The sequence below is a fragment of the Pinus tabuliformis genome, chromosome 3_2 (assembly GCF_031772625.1).
Source record: "Pinus tabuliformis cultivar Carrire ecotype Pingquan chromosome 3_2, CPIR1, whole genome shotgun sequence".
In the NCBI taxonomy this organism is placed as follows: domain Eukaryota; kingdom Viridiplantae; phylum Streptophyta; class Pinopsida; order Pinales; family Pinaceae; genus Pinus; species Pinus tabuliformis.
The window spans coordinates 1020112414-1020129888 of NC_142302.1; the positions used below are offsets into that span (position 1 = coordinate 1020112414).

The 17475-nt window shown below is 37.2% G+C and overlaps 1 protein-coding gene across 2 annotated transcripts in view; it reads right to left on the reverse strand.

The window, feature by feature from the left end:
- Window positions 1–17475, reverse strand: part of LOC149184054 (histone-lysine N-methyltransferase ATX5-like) — a 280597-nt gene that overhangs the window by 70617 nt on the left and 192505 nt on the right. For both annotated transcript variants that reach the window (XM_089417386.1, XM_089417387.1), the window contains 5 exons: window positions 11897–12002; window positions 11618–11717; window positions 10931–11055; window positions 10693–10838; window positions 10022–10126 (listed from right to left, as the gene is read on the reverse strand). In XM_089417386.1, coding sequence (XP_089273512.1) covers window positions 10022–10126; window positions 10693–10838; window positions 10931–11055; window positions 11618–11717; window positions 11897–12002 — 582 coding nt within the window. The remainder of the gene's footprint in view (window positions 1–10021; window positions 10127–10692; window positions 10839–10930; window positions 11056–11617; window positions 11718–11896; window positions 12003–17475) is intronic.

Sequence of the window (17475 nt, forward strand, 5' to 3'; positions counted from 1 at the left end):
CACACCTAATAAATTCTCTCTATAAGCACATTTCAAATCTGTGGTTTAAGTAAATAAATTGTTCCTAAGTCTGTCCAATCAAACTGGAATATCTAATTGGCAGAAATCATTGGATAATTGTCATAATCATAAGAGTCTTGGCATCTTGATGTGTTTATCTTAAACATTTGGCATTGGTTATTTTGCATCTTGTGGAATATTGTTGAAGTTTACACTTGTATCGTTCAACATTTATCTTTTTTAAGATTGTATCTAAATATTGTTGAGTACTTTTGCTTTAAGACTAATTCACAAAAGGTACTTAAGTAACTTACACAACCTTAATCCAAGATAAATTTCACTCATCATCTTGCATCAATCATAAATAAATCTAGATTGCATTAATAATTTACCTCCTAGCATAAGCTAGGTTGATAGAAACATAAGGCAACCATTCTCACTTATAAGATTGAGGGGCCTTGGCAACTCTTCGGTGGTTAACACAGTAACCTTGCAGCCATCAGAGCCACAGTCTCTACAGCGCCAGAGGCATCGAGTGATAGGAGCACAACAAAAGGTATCGTTAATCGGGCCCTAGCCAGGCCCTAGCCTGCTCCTGTTGGCCTCCTTCCCACAACCTACCTTGGAGCCCAGCTTCAAAATAGTTAGGGGAAGGTTACACTTAGATTAGGCATATAACTAAAATAACCAAGATCATTGTGTCACACATAGGTCATAGGACTTGCATATCATTTAGGCTAGTCAATCATCTCAAGCAGTTGGTGTCCATCCGGACATTTGGTTACAATTTACTATAAGAAAAAATTTGTGACTCCATTAAGCCACTGGTCTCATACATTAAAATCTAATCGAATTAATAACCTTACTTAAATTCAATCAAGTCACTAGGCCACTAATCCGTGTCTCCCAAACAAGTTGGTTTCCAACTTGTTTTCCTTCACCTCATTCCCTGTTGTTGGTAGACAACTAGAACAGAGTGGGCGGGGATCAAAGCGACAAAACCCGTCTTGAGCGTTGTCGTGGTGCTTGTACAATCTAGGCGACAACAAACCCCATTATAAGGAATTGGCCTTGTAGTGATTGGTTGTAGCTAACTCAGTAGAAGTCTCCTATAGCCTTGTCGTAGGAGTTGGGGATTAAAAAGTGGGGACTTAGGCCGAAATGATAGTGGGCCTATGTCCTCCATGTGTCGACCATAGCGATTTGTACAGATCTTCAACAATCTGTTAGAAGGAGTAGTAACAACCCCCCAATATTCCTCATGAATTGACTTTAATGGCTACTACTAAGAGGGTCAATTTGGCCATCTATCCTAGATGTTCAATGCACTTTAGAATTTTTTTTTAATTCTAGCACATGGGTTTTATCCGACTAATTTTTTATATAATTTTTGACATATTGCATGCCCCTTTATGCCAAGTCTCTTGACCCATATATGCCACATCATCATGCCTAAACAGGGATCTCCAATGCCCCAGAGAATCTAGAGAACCTACCACCTGCATATTGTCCAGTCGATTTTGTAGACCACTTTTGATGTATTGCACGTCAAATTTGTCAAGACCTCCACCTGTTATGCCACTTGAAAACCCAACACATTGTTGCACCACCCTTTACTGCCATTTTCTTGATAATGCCTTCATAGTATGGAAAAATTTCAACGCAACATCTCATTTAGAAATTTTGGCTAAGAATTTAAGATTGAGTTGACTTTTACACTTCCAAAACCACATGGATTAGGAATTGTGAACTGCCTCGCGAAAAGTGAGAAAGTTGATTTCGTGAGACTACCATGTTTAGAACTGTTTGAGGAATACTAAACCAAGGCCAAGGCCACATACAAACTCGATTACTCATAGCCATGTGGTAAGACATAGGCGCACCCTCGCACAGGCTACATTGGAACATACATTAGTCATCACTTCGTATGAGCAAAAGATTAAAGTAGTTGTTGCATTTCTTGTTCACTTTGCCATTTTAGCTCATGTATTTTTTTAAAGCCATTTTTGACATCATGCATTAGATTTCATGAACATTGTGTATTGATTTTGATTTCATTATGTGGTGTGTCAAGGTGGCTTATCTCTTTCATATTGAGTTGTATCAAGTACAGACTCATTCTAGAGTCTACCTTCCTACTCCATGGAAGATAGACTCTATATGCCTTAGCATTCTCCCTATATCCCACAAGATATCCTTTCTCGGCAGTTTGATCTAATTTCTTTCTCTTTTCTTCGAGTATACAGCAATGTGCCAAACTCCCAAATATCCTGAAATCACTGACTTCAGGTGTCTTCCCGGTGAAGACGCTTTCCGGAGTGATCTTGCCCAATGCCCTATGAGGAGTCCTGTTCTGGACATAAACTATCGTGTTGCATGCCTCTGCCCACAGGAATTTGGACAAATCTTGATCATACAGCATCGCCCTAGTTGCTTCCACAATAGCCCTGTTTTTCCTTTTCTGCTACTCCATTCTGCTCCGGATTGTAGGGAATTGTCCACTCCCTTTTGATGCCTTCCCTAGCGCAAAAATCGGTAAGTCCTTGTCAACGTACTCTCCACCATTGTCTGAGCGCAACACCTTTATCTTCTTTCTTGTCAAATTCTCTACTAGAGCATTGAACTCTTTGAATCGACCAAAACCCTCATCCTTAGTTTTCATAAAGTAGATCCAAGTCTTCCTGGAATGGTCATCGATGAAGGTGACAAAGTATTCAGCACCACTAAGAGATTTTGTGGACATAGGTCCGTAGATGTTTGAGTGTATCAATCCTAGAACACTTTGAGCTCTATTTTTACTTCTGGAAAACGTTACTTTGGCATACTTGCCTAGAGAGCACCCTCTGCATAAATCATCTCGTTCGGTACTTAATTCTAGAACTCCTGATACTGTCTTCCCGAGAATTCTTAGAGCCCCATGGTGTAAGTGTCCCATCGTCCTATGCCATAGTTTATTCAAATATTTATCTCCACTGTTGCCTATCAGTGCCATTGGAGATTCTAGCTGTAATCTATACAGCCTATTACTTTTGATTCCAATCTCGAGTGTTTAACATATACTTTCTCCTTAATGAAGAAAACATCATAACCCTTGTTTTGAAGTTGAGATACGGAGAGTAAGTTCATCCCCAATCCTGGCACATGCAGCACATTGGTTGCTCGAAGCCGCTCTCCTGCTTCGTTTTGAAAGACTACAGTACCTCTTCCTAGGGGGTACACTTTGCCTTATTTCCCATGGTGATCTGGAAATTCATCCTTTCTTCCAGATAATTTGAAAAACATTCACGAATTCCTGTCATATGCTAGGAAGCTCCACTATCTATATACCAAACCTCAGAGGAGGCAGAACTTGCTAGGCAAGCGACTTCTTCTTCCAGTTTGGAAGCTAACAGAGAATAATCGTGATCCAAGTTCCTCGTTCTTTCTTCTTTTTCTGGAAATCTGCGTGAGTCCCTCTGAGTTGATGCCTTTGCATCACGCTCCTGACCCATAGCCGATTCTTCTCTTCTGTTGCCAGATCTCTGCTCTGGTACCATGTGAAAAAGTCTAACTCGACATTCTACTGAAGTAACTGATTTATTTCACCTACTTATTTCTCACAATAAGTTATTTAGGAAATCCCTTCAGCAAACATTAAAATAAATTCTACTGCAGTTATCACATAATTACATAGAGAAAATAGCAAGCACAAGCACCAATCACATCAACACAGTTGTTTTGGGACAATTGTCCCCAGAAAAACCCAATGTGGGAAACCGGTGCAACAGATGAGGGTTTTATTAATCTTCATCAACAATCGCTTTACAAGGAATGATTTTACAGAGAAGCTGAGACACTACTGAGAGAAAACACCTGAGACAAGGTTCATCCCTTTTCTGGAAACTTTCTGACACCCAAGAGACCATTCTCCCACTTTTGCGTCACGCTGTGTGGTTCTGCGTCCCTCTGCGTCAGCCTGTGTGAGGACTGCGTCTTCCCTCTGCGCTGACTTTCAATACCCCTGCGTCACCTCCTCCTCAATCATTGATTGATGTTGATGCCCTCCTCTTCCTCCACCCTGCAACACTCCTTCTGAAATCGATCTCCTTCTCTTTGAGAATAGATTTTCCTTGGGATACTAAGTATCCACTGGTGTCTCTCTAAATGATCCTCAAGTCTTCTCTTATACTTTTCCTGTTGATGAATCAACGACCGAGATTAAGTCTCTAATCAATGGCTAATATTAAAACAAACTTGATCCTCATCTCTTAGAAGCTTCTCACCCTTATCTTTATTAGTACCCATTAATATTTTTATTTTCCTATGTTTAGACTTAGGAACCCATTAAAAATATTAATTATTTTAATAATTCCTCATCCGGGTGGAATTTCTCCAAAGGATTTTTGGGTCTTGAAGATCTCATGTATTCTAGCCCCTCCACAAAATTTTGGAGCTAGTGCACATCCGATGCTACCCAAAATCAACAGCATGTTGAACCACCACCAACAATGTATGTGTGGTGTCTGTGAAATTTTAATTTATTGCAGCAACTAGAAATTATCCTTCTAACTTATTAAAATTAAGTATAGTTTATTTGCTACAGCAAATAACAAATAAAATCACAACTGCGATTTTCACCATAAAAACGTTACGGAAAATAAAATGTTGGAAACTGAGAAAATGCTAGTACACACACAATAAAATTGACGTTGTTATTTATGGACAAATGTCCCTAAAAAAACCCAATGTGGGAAAACCGGTGTGCGGATGAGGGTTTTATTATTATTCATCAACAGCAAATCTAAGAACAATAAAATGGATGCCAAACTGGCAATCCTCTCTAAGAGAAATATTGGAAAAATTATTGAGGGAATTTTCCCTTCCTCCACAGGCAATCCTACAACAAAACGAACCTCAAAACTAGCTCCAGAAAACCTTCATGCAGGCCTCTACGCAGGCCAACTCGTACTGCCCGGAATCTGCCTCTAATGATGATGTCCTCCTTGTTGTCACCTTTGGAGATGATTCACTTAGCTTCCTAGTGAAAATCTCGACCTCCAACAACTGAATCGATTTCCTCTCTAGCTAAATTGAATTGCCCGTTTGAGGCTTTGTGTAAGCCCCTGCACAGATTTTTGTGAATAACTTAGACCTCCTTCAACTTGTGAAAATTCCTAGATCTAACAATCTCAGGAATCCCACTGCAACCAACTGAATCTACTTCACCTAGATCGTAAATTACATTACAAGCTTATTTCAGATTTCTTCTTGAAACATTGAAGTAAACTACTGAAGCAGCCTACACCAAATTAAATATGATTCTGAAACATAGAAACTAAGCAAGGAAATACAAACACATAGGACACCGTTATTTTTGGACAATTGTCACCGAAAAAACCCAATGCGAGAAAGCCAGTGCAGCAACTTTGAGGGTTCGATTATTATGCAAGAGAAAATCTGAGTACAATTCTAGGATGCTCAACTAGCAATCCAATACAGAGAGAATATTGAACAAAAGACTGGTGAAATGATCTCATCCTGTCATTGGGAGAATCAATGACTAATCTTGCTAAACTAGAGGCTCTGCGTCACCCTCTGTGTGGCCTCTGCGCAGAAATGCGTCACTCCTGACAGTTTCTACGTCACCCCTACTAGGTATTACACTTCCCCTCTTTCGAATCCTCTGTTGGCTGAGAAATCGATCTTCTGCCTCCCAGACTCACACCCCTGCCCCCAGCAACTGACTGTGTTGCCTCTATGTCAGCGCTGTGTGGGACAACGTTAGCTTTCCTCTGGACGTCTCTTTGTCCTCACTCTGCGTCGAACTCTACGGAAATTCCTTCTTCCAGATTCTTACTGCCACTCTGTTGCAAGAAATCTCTTCAATCGATTTTTCTTCCTGAAAACTTCTCACTTCAGAAAATCGATTTCCTTGATCTCTCGGTGTATCCTCCAAATGACCCTCAAGCCCCTTCTTATATCTTTTTGTTGGACAACCAATGGCCTAGATTAAATCTTAATCAAAGGCTCAGATCGTTTTGGCTTGATCCGTGTCTTTTTCTAGAAGTTTCACCCATGATTAGATTAATACCCATTAATATTTTAATTTTCCTAAGTTTATACTTAGGAACCCCATTAAAAATATTAATTATTTTAATAAAATCACTTCTGGGTGGAATTTCCCAAAACGCTTTCTGGGTTCTTTGGAATACATGTGCCCAAGCCTCCCTGCAAAATTTGAGGCTTAGAGCACATCTGATGCTACCCCAAATCAACAGAACTGACTCTTCCGGCACTAGAAAACTCCTCCAGAATCCTGCTACTGATCCCCCTCTCACCTCTGCTTCCTTTAGGCTCAAATTCTTCTCCCTGCTCTACATATGCAACAAGGTAGCTCGATCTACAAAAGAAACTCCTTACTCTAGTGTGTCCTCCTCAACCGCATCGACCTTTCACAGAAGGAAGGGGTCGGTTAAGAGGAGACTTTTGCCAAACAGCAAAATGGGCTACCATCCAAACACTCTTTGCCTCAGCAGCTCAGAATAGTTGGAAAGTCCAACAAATGGATGTAAAAACTACTTTCTTGAACGAAGATCTGAAAGAGAATGTTTTTATCTCCCAACCAAAAGGATTTGTTGTGAAGGGTCAGGAACACAAAGTATGCAAGCTTGTAAAATCCTTGTATGGCCTCAAGCAAGCACCGTGAGCCTAGTATGAGAAGTTGACTGAGCATCTTCTGAAACTTAATTTCAAACATTATGATCTTGATGATGCAACTTTATTTGTCAAGAAAGTTGGCAAAATAGTTGCATATCTTATGGTGTATGTAGATGATCTTCTGATGACATGGAACAATGAGAACTACATTGCATCCGTAAAGAAAGAACTCAGGAAAGGTTTTGAAATGACAGATTTGGGTTATGTTCACTACTATCTTGGTATTGAAGTAACTCAACATCCAAAATTTATATTCCTCTCTCAAAAGAAGTATTGGAGATCTGTTGAATAGATTTGGCATGGTTGAGTGCAATCCTTTGACTACTCCAATGGAACAAAACTTAAAGCTCACATCCACTGAAGGAAAATAATAAGTAAAAGTGACATTCTCTTTAATCTTTCATTTCCATCCTTTTACTTAAATTTTTAACATTACCATGAAATGACTCAGGATGTTTGAGAGTGGTTCCAACCTCATTGGATTTCATACAGAGAAAGTAGAATTTTAGATTTCACTCAAAATCCAGCAAACTTAACAATTTTTCAAGATATCAGGATTGCGGGGATTGCAACATTTCTATTGGGTTTTGTTATGTACGAGAGTAAGGAACTAGTATTTAATAAAGAGCACCAATCCCTCTATGTACTTTGATGTTAGTGGCAATGGTTATCGAACTCCTCTATCATGACTCTACTAAAAATATACCCATCACTAAAACAAAATCTTGACTTGACATGCTACCTTTTTTCTATCTTATTTTAATACTTAGAGGGTTATATTGATGATAAAGATCCCAATATAAGCAATGATTGCAAACTTGGATGCTACTCATTCTTTAAATGAGGATGAGGAGGATAATTAGGATGATGATTCTGATAATAACATTGACAATTAGCACTTGTAGGTTGTAGATGTAGTATTGTAGATTGTAGTATCATACTATCATGTTATTTTGGACTATAAAGGCCTTTTAGAGCCTTCTGCTTGATGTTTTTTGGTTCAACGATGTTTTTCACTAAGTGTTATTTTGGTTATATGCATGAAAAATGAAAAAAAATTCATGCATATTACTTGCTATATAAATGAAAAATTTTGCATATTTGTGTATAAATGGTTTGGATTCATATGGATGCACATGAATATATATGTTTTTTTTTAAATATGAATATTTTATGTGTTTTTGGTAAACCGGTTTTTTACCGGTTCCCGGTCCACAAAGTTTTTCGATTCAATCACCAATTCGGTTCTGATAACATTGGTCTCAACTACCTGATTACTATCAGACCAGACATTTCATTCATTATTGGAATCCTCTCCAAGTTTATGCAAAAGCCTTGTGAGGGTCATTGGTCTGCTGCAAAAAGTGTTCTAAAGTACTTCAATGGAACTCAAGACTTTGGACTCAAGTATACACAAGTGGGTGACTTCAATTTGATTGGATACTCTGATTCAGATTTCAATGGAGATAAAGAAATTGGGGTATCTACTTCAGGCTATGTTGTGAGCCTTGGATCAGGAATTTTCTCCTAGATGACACGCAAACTATCAGTGCCAACGGATTCCACAACCGAGACAGAATATGTGGCAGCAGTTGAAGCAACAAAGGAAATTATGTGGCTCAGGAAAATTCTAGAATATTTGCAGGAAAAACAAGTGCATTCAACTCCTCTCTTGATTGACAACACTTCTGCAATAAAGTTGGCCAAGAACCCAAAATTCCATGATCGAACAAAGCACATCAATACAAAATACCATCTAATTCGACATCATGTTGAGGCCAAAACAATCCACCTACGGCATTGATCCACAAATGAGCAGATTGCAAACATCTTCACCAAAGCGCTTGGAAGGGAAAAGTTTGAAAGATTCAAAATGATGTTTGGACTCACCAACATCCCTTCAGATTAAAGGGGGGAATGTTGACACCTGATCTATGGAAATAGCAAAACTTATGTAAATATTGTAAATAGCAAAAATAAAGGAAGTTAGAAGACAAAGAGACACTGGGAGATGAAACCCAAGGCTCTCCCTCTCCTTGTATATATTCATATTCTCTCTTAATGCAAAAAAACAATATGATATGTGGAGTTAATCCTAGCCTGACAATGATGAATGATGAATGATGAATGATGAATATGGATCAATTTATTTCGTTATTGAATTTCATTATTGAATATGAATTTGAATTATATATATTTATATATTTATATATACACACCCCGACTTCTCCCCATCCCTCCTAAATTTCAGTAAAATTTGAGGGTACTCCCACACGTCCCCCTTCTGCGTCTTCCTGCACCCACACCCCCCATCCCAGAGTCTTGATGGAACATTGGAGTTTATAGATGTAAGAGCCTATTTCACAAGACCACAAAGCAAGAATATATTTACCATAATGGAAACAAACTAGGTGTAAACTTTCCTCCTCTAGTTTCTTCAATGTTTTGTTAATGGAAGTAATTTTATTGCGTCTATCATCTTAAGAGTTATCGCATGGTTTAATTCCTTAGTAAAAAACACCCTTGTTGCAAACTTGAAGTTGAAAGTACATCTCTTGTAGAACCCTCCCTTAATAAAATTATGCATCAATTTACAGCCATATTAGGCTTCCTGTAGCATGCACTTAATTAATTGTTAGAAAAGATGGGACTCCATTTGCCCAATCTTGACTCTAGATTCTAGGCACTTGCCCTCCCTTTCAGTCACCTTAAAACCTTAAAAATCATTCATGAAATTGTATGTTTTCCAAATCTGTAATTTACATCTGTAATTTATTAGAAATCAGATTTCGCTATATCCTCGAGAATTTTCCAATCATTTTCCTTTTCCAGGACTTGAATTGCTTTAGCTATTTCACCCTTGTACCAAAGGAAACCCAGCCTAAAGAGAGGGAAAGTACCATTGAAGCGACAGTGGGTAGTCTAAGTTCCCCTTAGGGTTTCACTCTTTTTGGTTGGGTCTTTTATATCTTAATTGAGAGTTTGAGAGGTAATTCGTTTTATTTTCCCAATGAATTTTCTTCAGGATTGTTGTCCCACATGTGATGGATGACATGGAACATGCAGCAATGGCTTAGATATGGCTCAACTTTATAGCCACTTAGTTACACATTCTAGCACATCCATTAATAAAATTGTATATATGGATACACCCTTGTCTATGCTTCATTGGTAATCATCTAGAACACTAAACTAGCTCATTTGGCATTTTTATCTTAGAGAAACAAGAATCATAAGCACTTAAATCTGAAGAATGAACAGAGTCCTAAACCATTCCCTATTTTTTCAAACATAAGGTTTAAACCAATGAACTTTGTGAACATACCTCCATTGCATACCCAGCCCTGGATGCACACATGGCATGATATTGTACCGCGCATTTACAGCACCGAATACATGCTCCATGCATCTGTTTACAAACCACACAGACCTAGAAATCCAAAACATGGTTGACTTTAGTGAGATAACAGGTGATACAAATCATATGCATATAATTCTTCTCCTCTTCAAGATAACATTATAGACAGTTAGGGTTATTTAGGGTTATAATTGTATGTCTTTGTAATACTTGTCTTATTTAATAATTAATTGTATAGTCCCATTAACCATGTATGGTTATTTGTTGACATTAATATAATTCCATTTCATTTCATGATAGCAGCAAATAAACCGGAATCTTGGAACTCTACCAATGATAATTGATTCAAATGAACTTGTTTGCTGACAGTTCTTGTGACACAACTTGGATGTCTTCTATATTTATGCTTGATTGCATATGCTATTAGTTAGTAAAATTAGATGCCATACAAAAATGATGAAATACAGATCATGCCACCAAATTATATATGTTGGACAAAATGGCAAATATGAAGCATGTGTTTCTCTTGAAAGATGTAATCTCTAGTCCCTTTGACCTAATTTGATCTTTGGTGGACATTAATATAAATTTCAGTTCATTTCTTAATACTCTGTCCTAAATAAGAAGCAACCATCAACCTGGAGAAAACGTTTTGATTGTATGTTTAAAATGCCATCCGCAGGTTCCATAGTTTCATCATTCAGAAATGATACTTCACGAGAAAACCATGCACAAGCCACATGCACCCAAAATTGACCCGTAGTAGTAGGCTTCAAAGCGCCACCTAAAATCAAATATTTGGTCAGAATCAATAAGAATTCAACTCTGCTTACAGTCCATAATAATAACTCTGACAGAGATTGTAAGTCACCAAACCTTTTACAGGACAAAGACAACACTCCCGCTTGATATCCGGTGTTTCACATACTCTGCAAACCCATGAAGCAAAATTTTGCAGTTTCCTCACACCATAGCATTCCTGGTGTACTGCTATTTGACATCTGAAATCGCATATGTCCATAAGTAATCAATTTGTAATTCCAAAGATTTACAACAACAAAAAAACTATTCTCTTGGAATATAGCAAAATGTACACAACAAAAACATTCCCAGAATCTGCTGTTTTAAATATCCCCATGTCAAACTCAAGATCAAAAGAATCCAAAAGCATCACCAGACAGATGAAATCTGTATGGAGGAGCCAAACAAAGAAGATGACGAAGAAACTCAAAATAAAGACAAAGGCCTTTCGGAAAAGATTGTAATTAGCCCCCGAGTAAAACTCCAATATAGTAATCACTGGTTCAATTAGTCAGTCTTAGTAGTCAACTACATAGTTTATGAAAGGTAGATACTAGAAGACCGGTAGAGGAGGTCAATTAGAGCAAGTTTAAGGTCATTGTTTACTTCTTGATATCTCGTTTCTAAGATGATTATGTAAGAACAAAGTTGTATCATTTAAACAATGTTCAATATTTAAATCTAACAAAGGCTGTAACTTAATGTTTAAATATAAATTGCAAATCCACCAAAGCAAGGGCGAAAAAACATTGAGCAAAATACCTATTACAAATAACCATTTTATTGTAATCCCAATCTTCAACCCAGCGACAAACAGCACAGCGTTCTGTTGTCCAGTTCGCTTTCACAGGCTCATACTGTGCTGCAACAATATAACCACCATTAAGCTTTACAAATGACAGTAAACAATGGAAATATTTGATATAATCAAACCCCAACTGCCACAAATTCTCCAGATTAATATCAATAGTGAATGCATTATCCAGCTTAAGTGATAAAACATATGCAGACTTCAACCATGAGACTCCTCACAGTACCTACCTTGCAAGCAAACAGTCAATTCTAGCTCTCGTAGTTTCCCAGGCACGCGACCTTCGGGACTACAATATGCAAGACCATGAGCCCCGCCCTCTATCATCCGGCTAATCTGAAAATATTGAAGGCTTGTCAATTAGAGAAGCTACGACCAATCTCTTGCAAACTGTCTTGCTTCTTTGTAAAACTGTTTTGTAAGACTACATGAATTGGTAACTAGATAAAATAGGAGAAAAGAAGTGAAGCAGTAAAGGTGCAACAATGGTAAACATCACAAAAGAGCGTGCTAGAATAGTAAATCTTTGAACTTTGGCAGCGATAAAACCAAAAAAAAATTGAGAGATGCTGCTATCAGGTGTTACAACATAAAGCTTAGATATGTAATAAAAGTGTCAAATATTTTCTTAATAGAATATTATGTTATTGGGTGTCTCCATCTCAACCTCTCTAGGATTCCAGCATTTAATAATCAAGCACATTTTGTAATACCGTATAATAGTGGTGGTGATCCTCGTGGCTGAGTTTGAAGAGGAGCCACCATACCTACCTCATGGTCATGGATCTATTGTCCTTTTTTATATGCCAACTGCCAAAGGTAGAACTCGAGCCATCAAGGAGGAAGAAGCTAGCAAGCATTTCTACCATATTGATTGGGTAAAGGAGTCACCAGGTCAGCTGCAAAAGGAAAGGATACGTCGTTATATCAAGGAAGAGTTCCTACTATTATAATGTTATACGCAGTGTTACGAATAAAATATATATAAATAATGTAAAATAATGTAAATGATAATAACCATAAATAATTATTAGTTAATTAGTAATTAGGCTGAAGAGTCATGTCTAAATGAGACATGACTCTCCATGAAGAGACACTTGCTTGGTATATAAGCAAGCATCTCATTCTCATTGTAATCATTCTTATTCTTATTCATACATTTAATATATATAATATTTGTATCCTCATGGATATCTTTATATTCCAAGTCTTTTGGAGTAATTAATTTGTAGAAAGAACTCTGTTCGCTTCATTGGTATTACAGAGTCGATCCTCTGGCTGCTTCACCACTGCACAAAGCCACGCTCTTCGATCCAGGCCCTTAGCCATCGACTCTTCGTCAGAATTTATTGTTGTTGCAATTCAAGCGTTTCCTTGCAATTTGAGATTTTCTCCATCGCTGATTCGTCAAAGGCCTTTGGCCATATTTAAAAAAAATTATAATTAATAATAAAAAAAATCAAAGAAAACAAAAATATATATATATATAAATTAAATTACCTATCAGACGACGACGCCCACCGAAGGGGCCACCGCCAACATCCACAACTCCATTAGACAACGAATCTGCCGCTACACGTTTCTGCTTGTAGCACGTGCTCCACGCTGACCCCGCTGCCACTCCTCCCTGACCGACCTTCCCCGTCCGCTGCCACCTTCCATCACCTCCCTCCGCTCCTGTTCTGTTGACTGCCTCTGCCCACACAACCTGCAACACTCCGCCACAAAAACTGAGCCACTGCATCCAACTCACGTCGCCCTCGCAACCCGTCCCTCCTATTGACTATCTGCAACCACTGTCGCTACCGCCGCTACACAACCATTGCCCGACATCGTCGTGCTCCCACCATTACCCTCGTCTTCTTTCTACTCTACAGTATTGTGCCTCAGTCCTTCCGCTGCATGAAATCGTGACTGCACACGAAGAACGCACGCCAAGGAGGACCGATAAGCTGTGACTGGACGACGACGTAATAAGTGATATAATCGATACGGTGCAACGATTAGTGACACGTCAGGTTTCCTATCAACGAAATTTAATTATTAATAGTATAACTATCAATCAATTAAGGTGATATGGTGACATAACATTTAATCAAAGCATTAATCAATTAATGATTTATATAATTGAATAATATAAATTATTTAATCCACAACTTATTATCGGCTCAAATCCCATATCAAAAATAAAATAAAAATGTGTGCACAACATATATGCGGGCTACCTTGTATAAGTGGTAAAAAGCCTAAGTGAGCACTTTATAAAAGTGCGAAGAAAGTGAAAGAAGTTATTTAAATATAAAAGGAGAAAGTTTAAAATTAAAAAAGAGAGGGTCTATAATAAATAAAAAAGAGGCATTTTTTATATGAGGAAATTATTTTATATAAGATAAAGTGATTAAGAAGAATATTAAGGTGGTCATTTAATAATTAAAGGTATTTATAAGAATTACTATTGAAGTGAAGTGAATTATTGAAGTTTAAAAAAAAAAAAAACAAACAACAACAACAACAATCTATATATATTTAATTAATTAAATTACTAAAAAGAAAAAGAAAAAAAAGGAGAATATTTGAAAAATATATATAGAAAAAGGGATTTATTTAAAAAAAAAGTGATTTAAAGGGTATTTAATATTCAAGAAGCAAAAATGGAGTCTAATACAAAAATGAAGGCCATAAGATTCCCAGAAACCTTACCCAGAGACGGTAAAGCATTATTTAGCATTAAAGCAAATCTCGCAGGAAAAGATGTTATTATTTCTATTTCTCCGGCAGAAGAGGCGAATTATATAACACCTAAAATCGCAAACCAATTAGTGATCCCGGAGTCAAATATAACTGAAAAAAATAGACTTTTTTCGCAATAAAATATATGACATAGCCAACTTACAGTTAAACATTGAAGATTATACATGTGTATCACAATTCTCAGTTCAAACCCTATTGAACAATCAAGGTGACATTATTTTGGGATCACCCTGGTTGGAAACGGTAGGATCTATCATCTTAAATACGAAGAAAAAGTTTTTAACATTTTCTTACAAGAAGAAGAAAATAACACTCCAAGGTGTTACACTGAAACCAAATTCAGTAACGACAGAAGATATATCAGATATTTCAAAAGTAATTTCTCAAGAAGGTAAAAAAGTATTACAAAATATGCAAAATGAAATTGACAAAATCATTGTTGACAAAAATGAAGAAGTTTCTCGATTTAAAAACCATAGTGAAAAATTACTGACACAAATTAAGAAACTTAAGAAGGATAAAAAGTCATTAGAAAACAAGGTACAACAACTTATCGATAAGGAAGCATCAAATGTAGGAATTCAAGTTGACGACAAAACAACGAATACCGATCCAATGAATATGACAACTCAAGAAGACAAGTTAGTTGAAGAAACGACACACTTAGATGTTGCAGTTCAAACAATGAACATCCCAAGTGAATGTTCCATAACCAACTCAACAACATCTTCGCCAGAAGAAAATATAAAAATTGCCACATGCCCAATAAGGGAAAGTCAAACCAAAAAAGTACCCTATCGACATCCGAATCACAAGATTAGACAAATCAACCAAGCTATGTATCGGGACCATTCAGACCAGAAACAACAAATTGATGTTTCAAAGAATAATGACATACAATCAATCCCGTCTTATACTGACAAGTCGTTACAAAATTCCAATGATCACAATACTACACAGAAGATTAATCTCGGATGGTTTGATCCCTTCTCAGTGCGGCAGTTTTGTTTGTCGCTTAGAAGATCATATCAACTTGTATCGACGAAGATGACTATTCCAAAACAGAAAGACATTCGAAGCTGAAAAAGAGATCAAGCCTTTTTCATCGACAAGCTTTGAGGACAAAGCTTTTTGAGGAAGGCAATGTTACGAATAAAATATATATAAATAATGTAAATGATAATAACCATAAATAATTATTAGTTAATTAGTAATTAGGCTAAAGAGTCATGTCTAAATGAGACATGACTCTCCATGAAGAGACACTTGCTTGGTATATAAACAGGCATCTCGTTCTCATTGTAATCATTCTTATTCTTATTCATACATTTAATATATATAATATTTGTATCCTCATGGATATCTTGATATTCCAAGTCTTTTGGAGTAATTAATCTGTAGAAGGAACTTTGTTCGCTTCACGCAGCCACAATGGTTCTACGTAAACCATCGTACCAAAGACACTACCATCATTCTCAGACGCATCTTCCATATCAAATTTGGAAAAAAAAACTAAACTAAACTAAATTGAAAGGAGGTCGCATAACCACCGCCACTTGTCAAGTCAAGGGAAAAACCACTCCTCAAATTTGAATAGTATAACCCGTTATCTGTAGCTTTCCTGAACAAGAATGGAGGTCATCGTTGAAAAGAAGAGGTTTGATTTGGACTCTTGAGATTCTCTAATGAAAAAATATATATAAACATCACTAAACAATAATTAATAAGAAAGGAAGGAATGCATCATATCTAAAAGAAATGATCTATTGACCAATTTGATTAGTTCATGCTATAAGCACACAATCACAATGCATCATATCATAAATTAATCCCTCATTCACTATTTAAATATATATTTATTAACCAATTTGATTAGTTCAGGCTATAAACACAATCACACGAATCCTATTATAAACTCATCTCTTATTTACTATTTAAATATAAACTTATCTCTCATTCAATATATATTTAAATATGCATTTATTATTTATTCGTACCGCATCGAGAGATAGGGCCAGCATCAAAGACATAAACTTGCAAACACTGAAAAGCGTGTTCAGAGACATAAACTTGCAGGTTTAATTTTGAAGAACACTATAGATACCAAGGAGCCACACCAAAAGGGTTAGTACAAAAATTATACCAAAAAGGTTACGATTATTCTTCCTCCATTCTTCACGCTATAATCGTTTGATATTCTCTTCACATTTAACCACTTGCTGGGCTCAGCGTTCTGCAAAACAAATCAGAGCAATGGGGGCGGATTTTGAGCGTTGCAAATTCGTGAACCTTTTGATATCGAAGATTGACAGTTTGTCACTCCAACGGGTATGCAGGTGTATTTCACAGCCGAGAGTAGTCACAGCCACAGAGTGCGAGAGTGTGTCTCTAGGGTGTTGTGTAGTCGCAGGCAATCCTACAGCGGATAGCAACAGCAGCAGCGAATAGCATAGCAGAAAGGGGATAGCGAATAGCAGACAAGGGCAGCGGGGTTCAGACAGCAGCAGTGAGGAGCAGGGCAGAGACCGATTTCTACAGGCAAGCAGTGAGGAATAGGTTGGACCTACATCTTTCTCGGAACAAGTTGGACGACAAATGCACTCAAACATGACAACGGGACAAGAAATTTCAGAACCTGTGGAGACAAATGATTTAGGACAAGTGAAAATTGCCTCATCTGCCAACGCTGGGAAGTGGGATTGGGTCAATGCTAAACAATATCAAGCAATTTTAAAACGAAGACTAGCCCAACTAAACTAGGACCAAAGAAGGAAAAATTGGTCTCAATGGGAAAGTACTTGAGCCCTTCACAATAAGCACTCAAACAAGTCCCCTCTACAAGCATGTGGCAACAAGAAGTCTAGAAGAAAAGTCATTAATGATTGTGCCTTCTATACTCCCACATCCACACTTCTCACCTGGTCATCTGATCTTTATGTGAAATAATTGTTAAATGCAAAACAAAGGTTCGAGGTTTTAGAAGCTAAAGAGTAGGAAAAAGATCATAAAATTCATATAATAACAGTTGAGAACAAGGCTTTAGCAAAAAACAATAAAG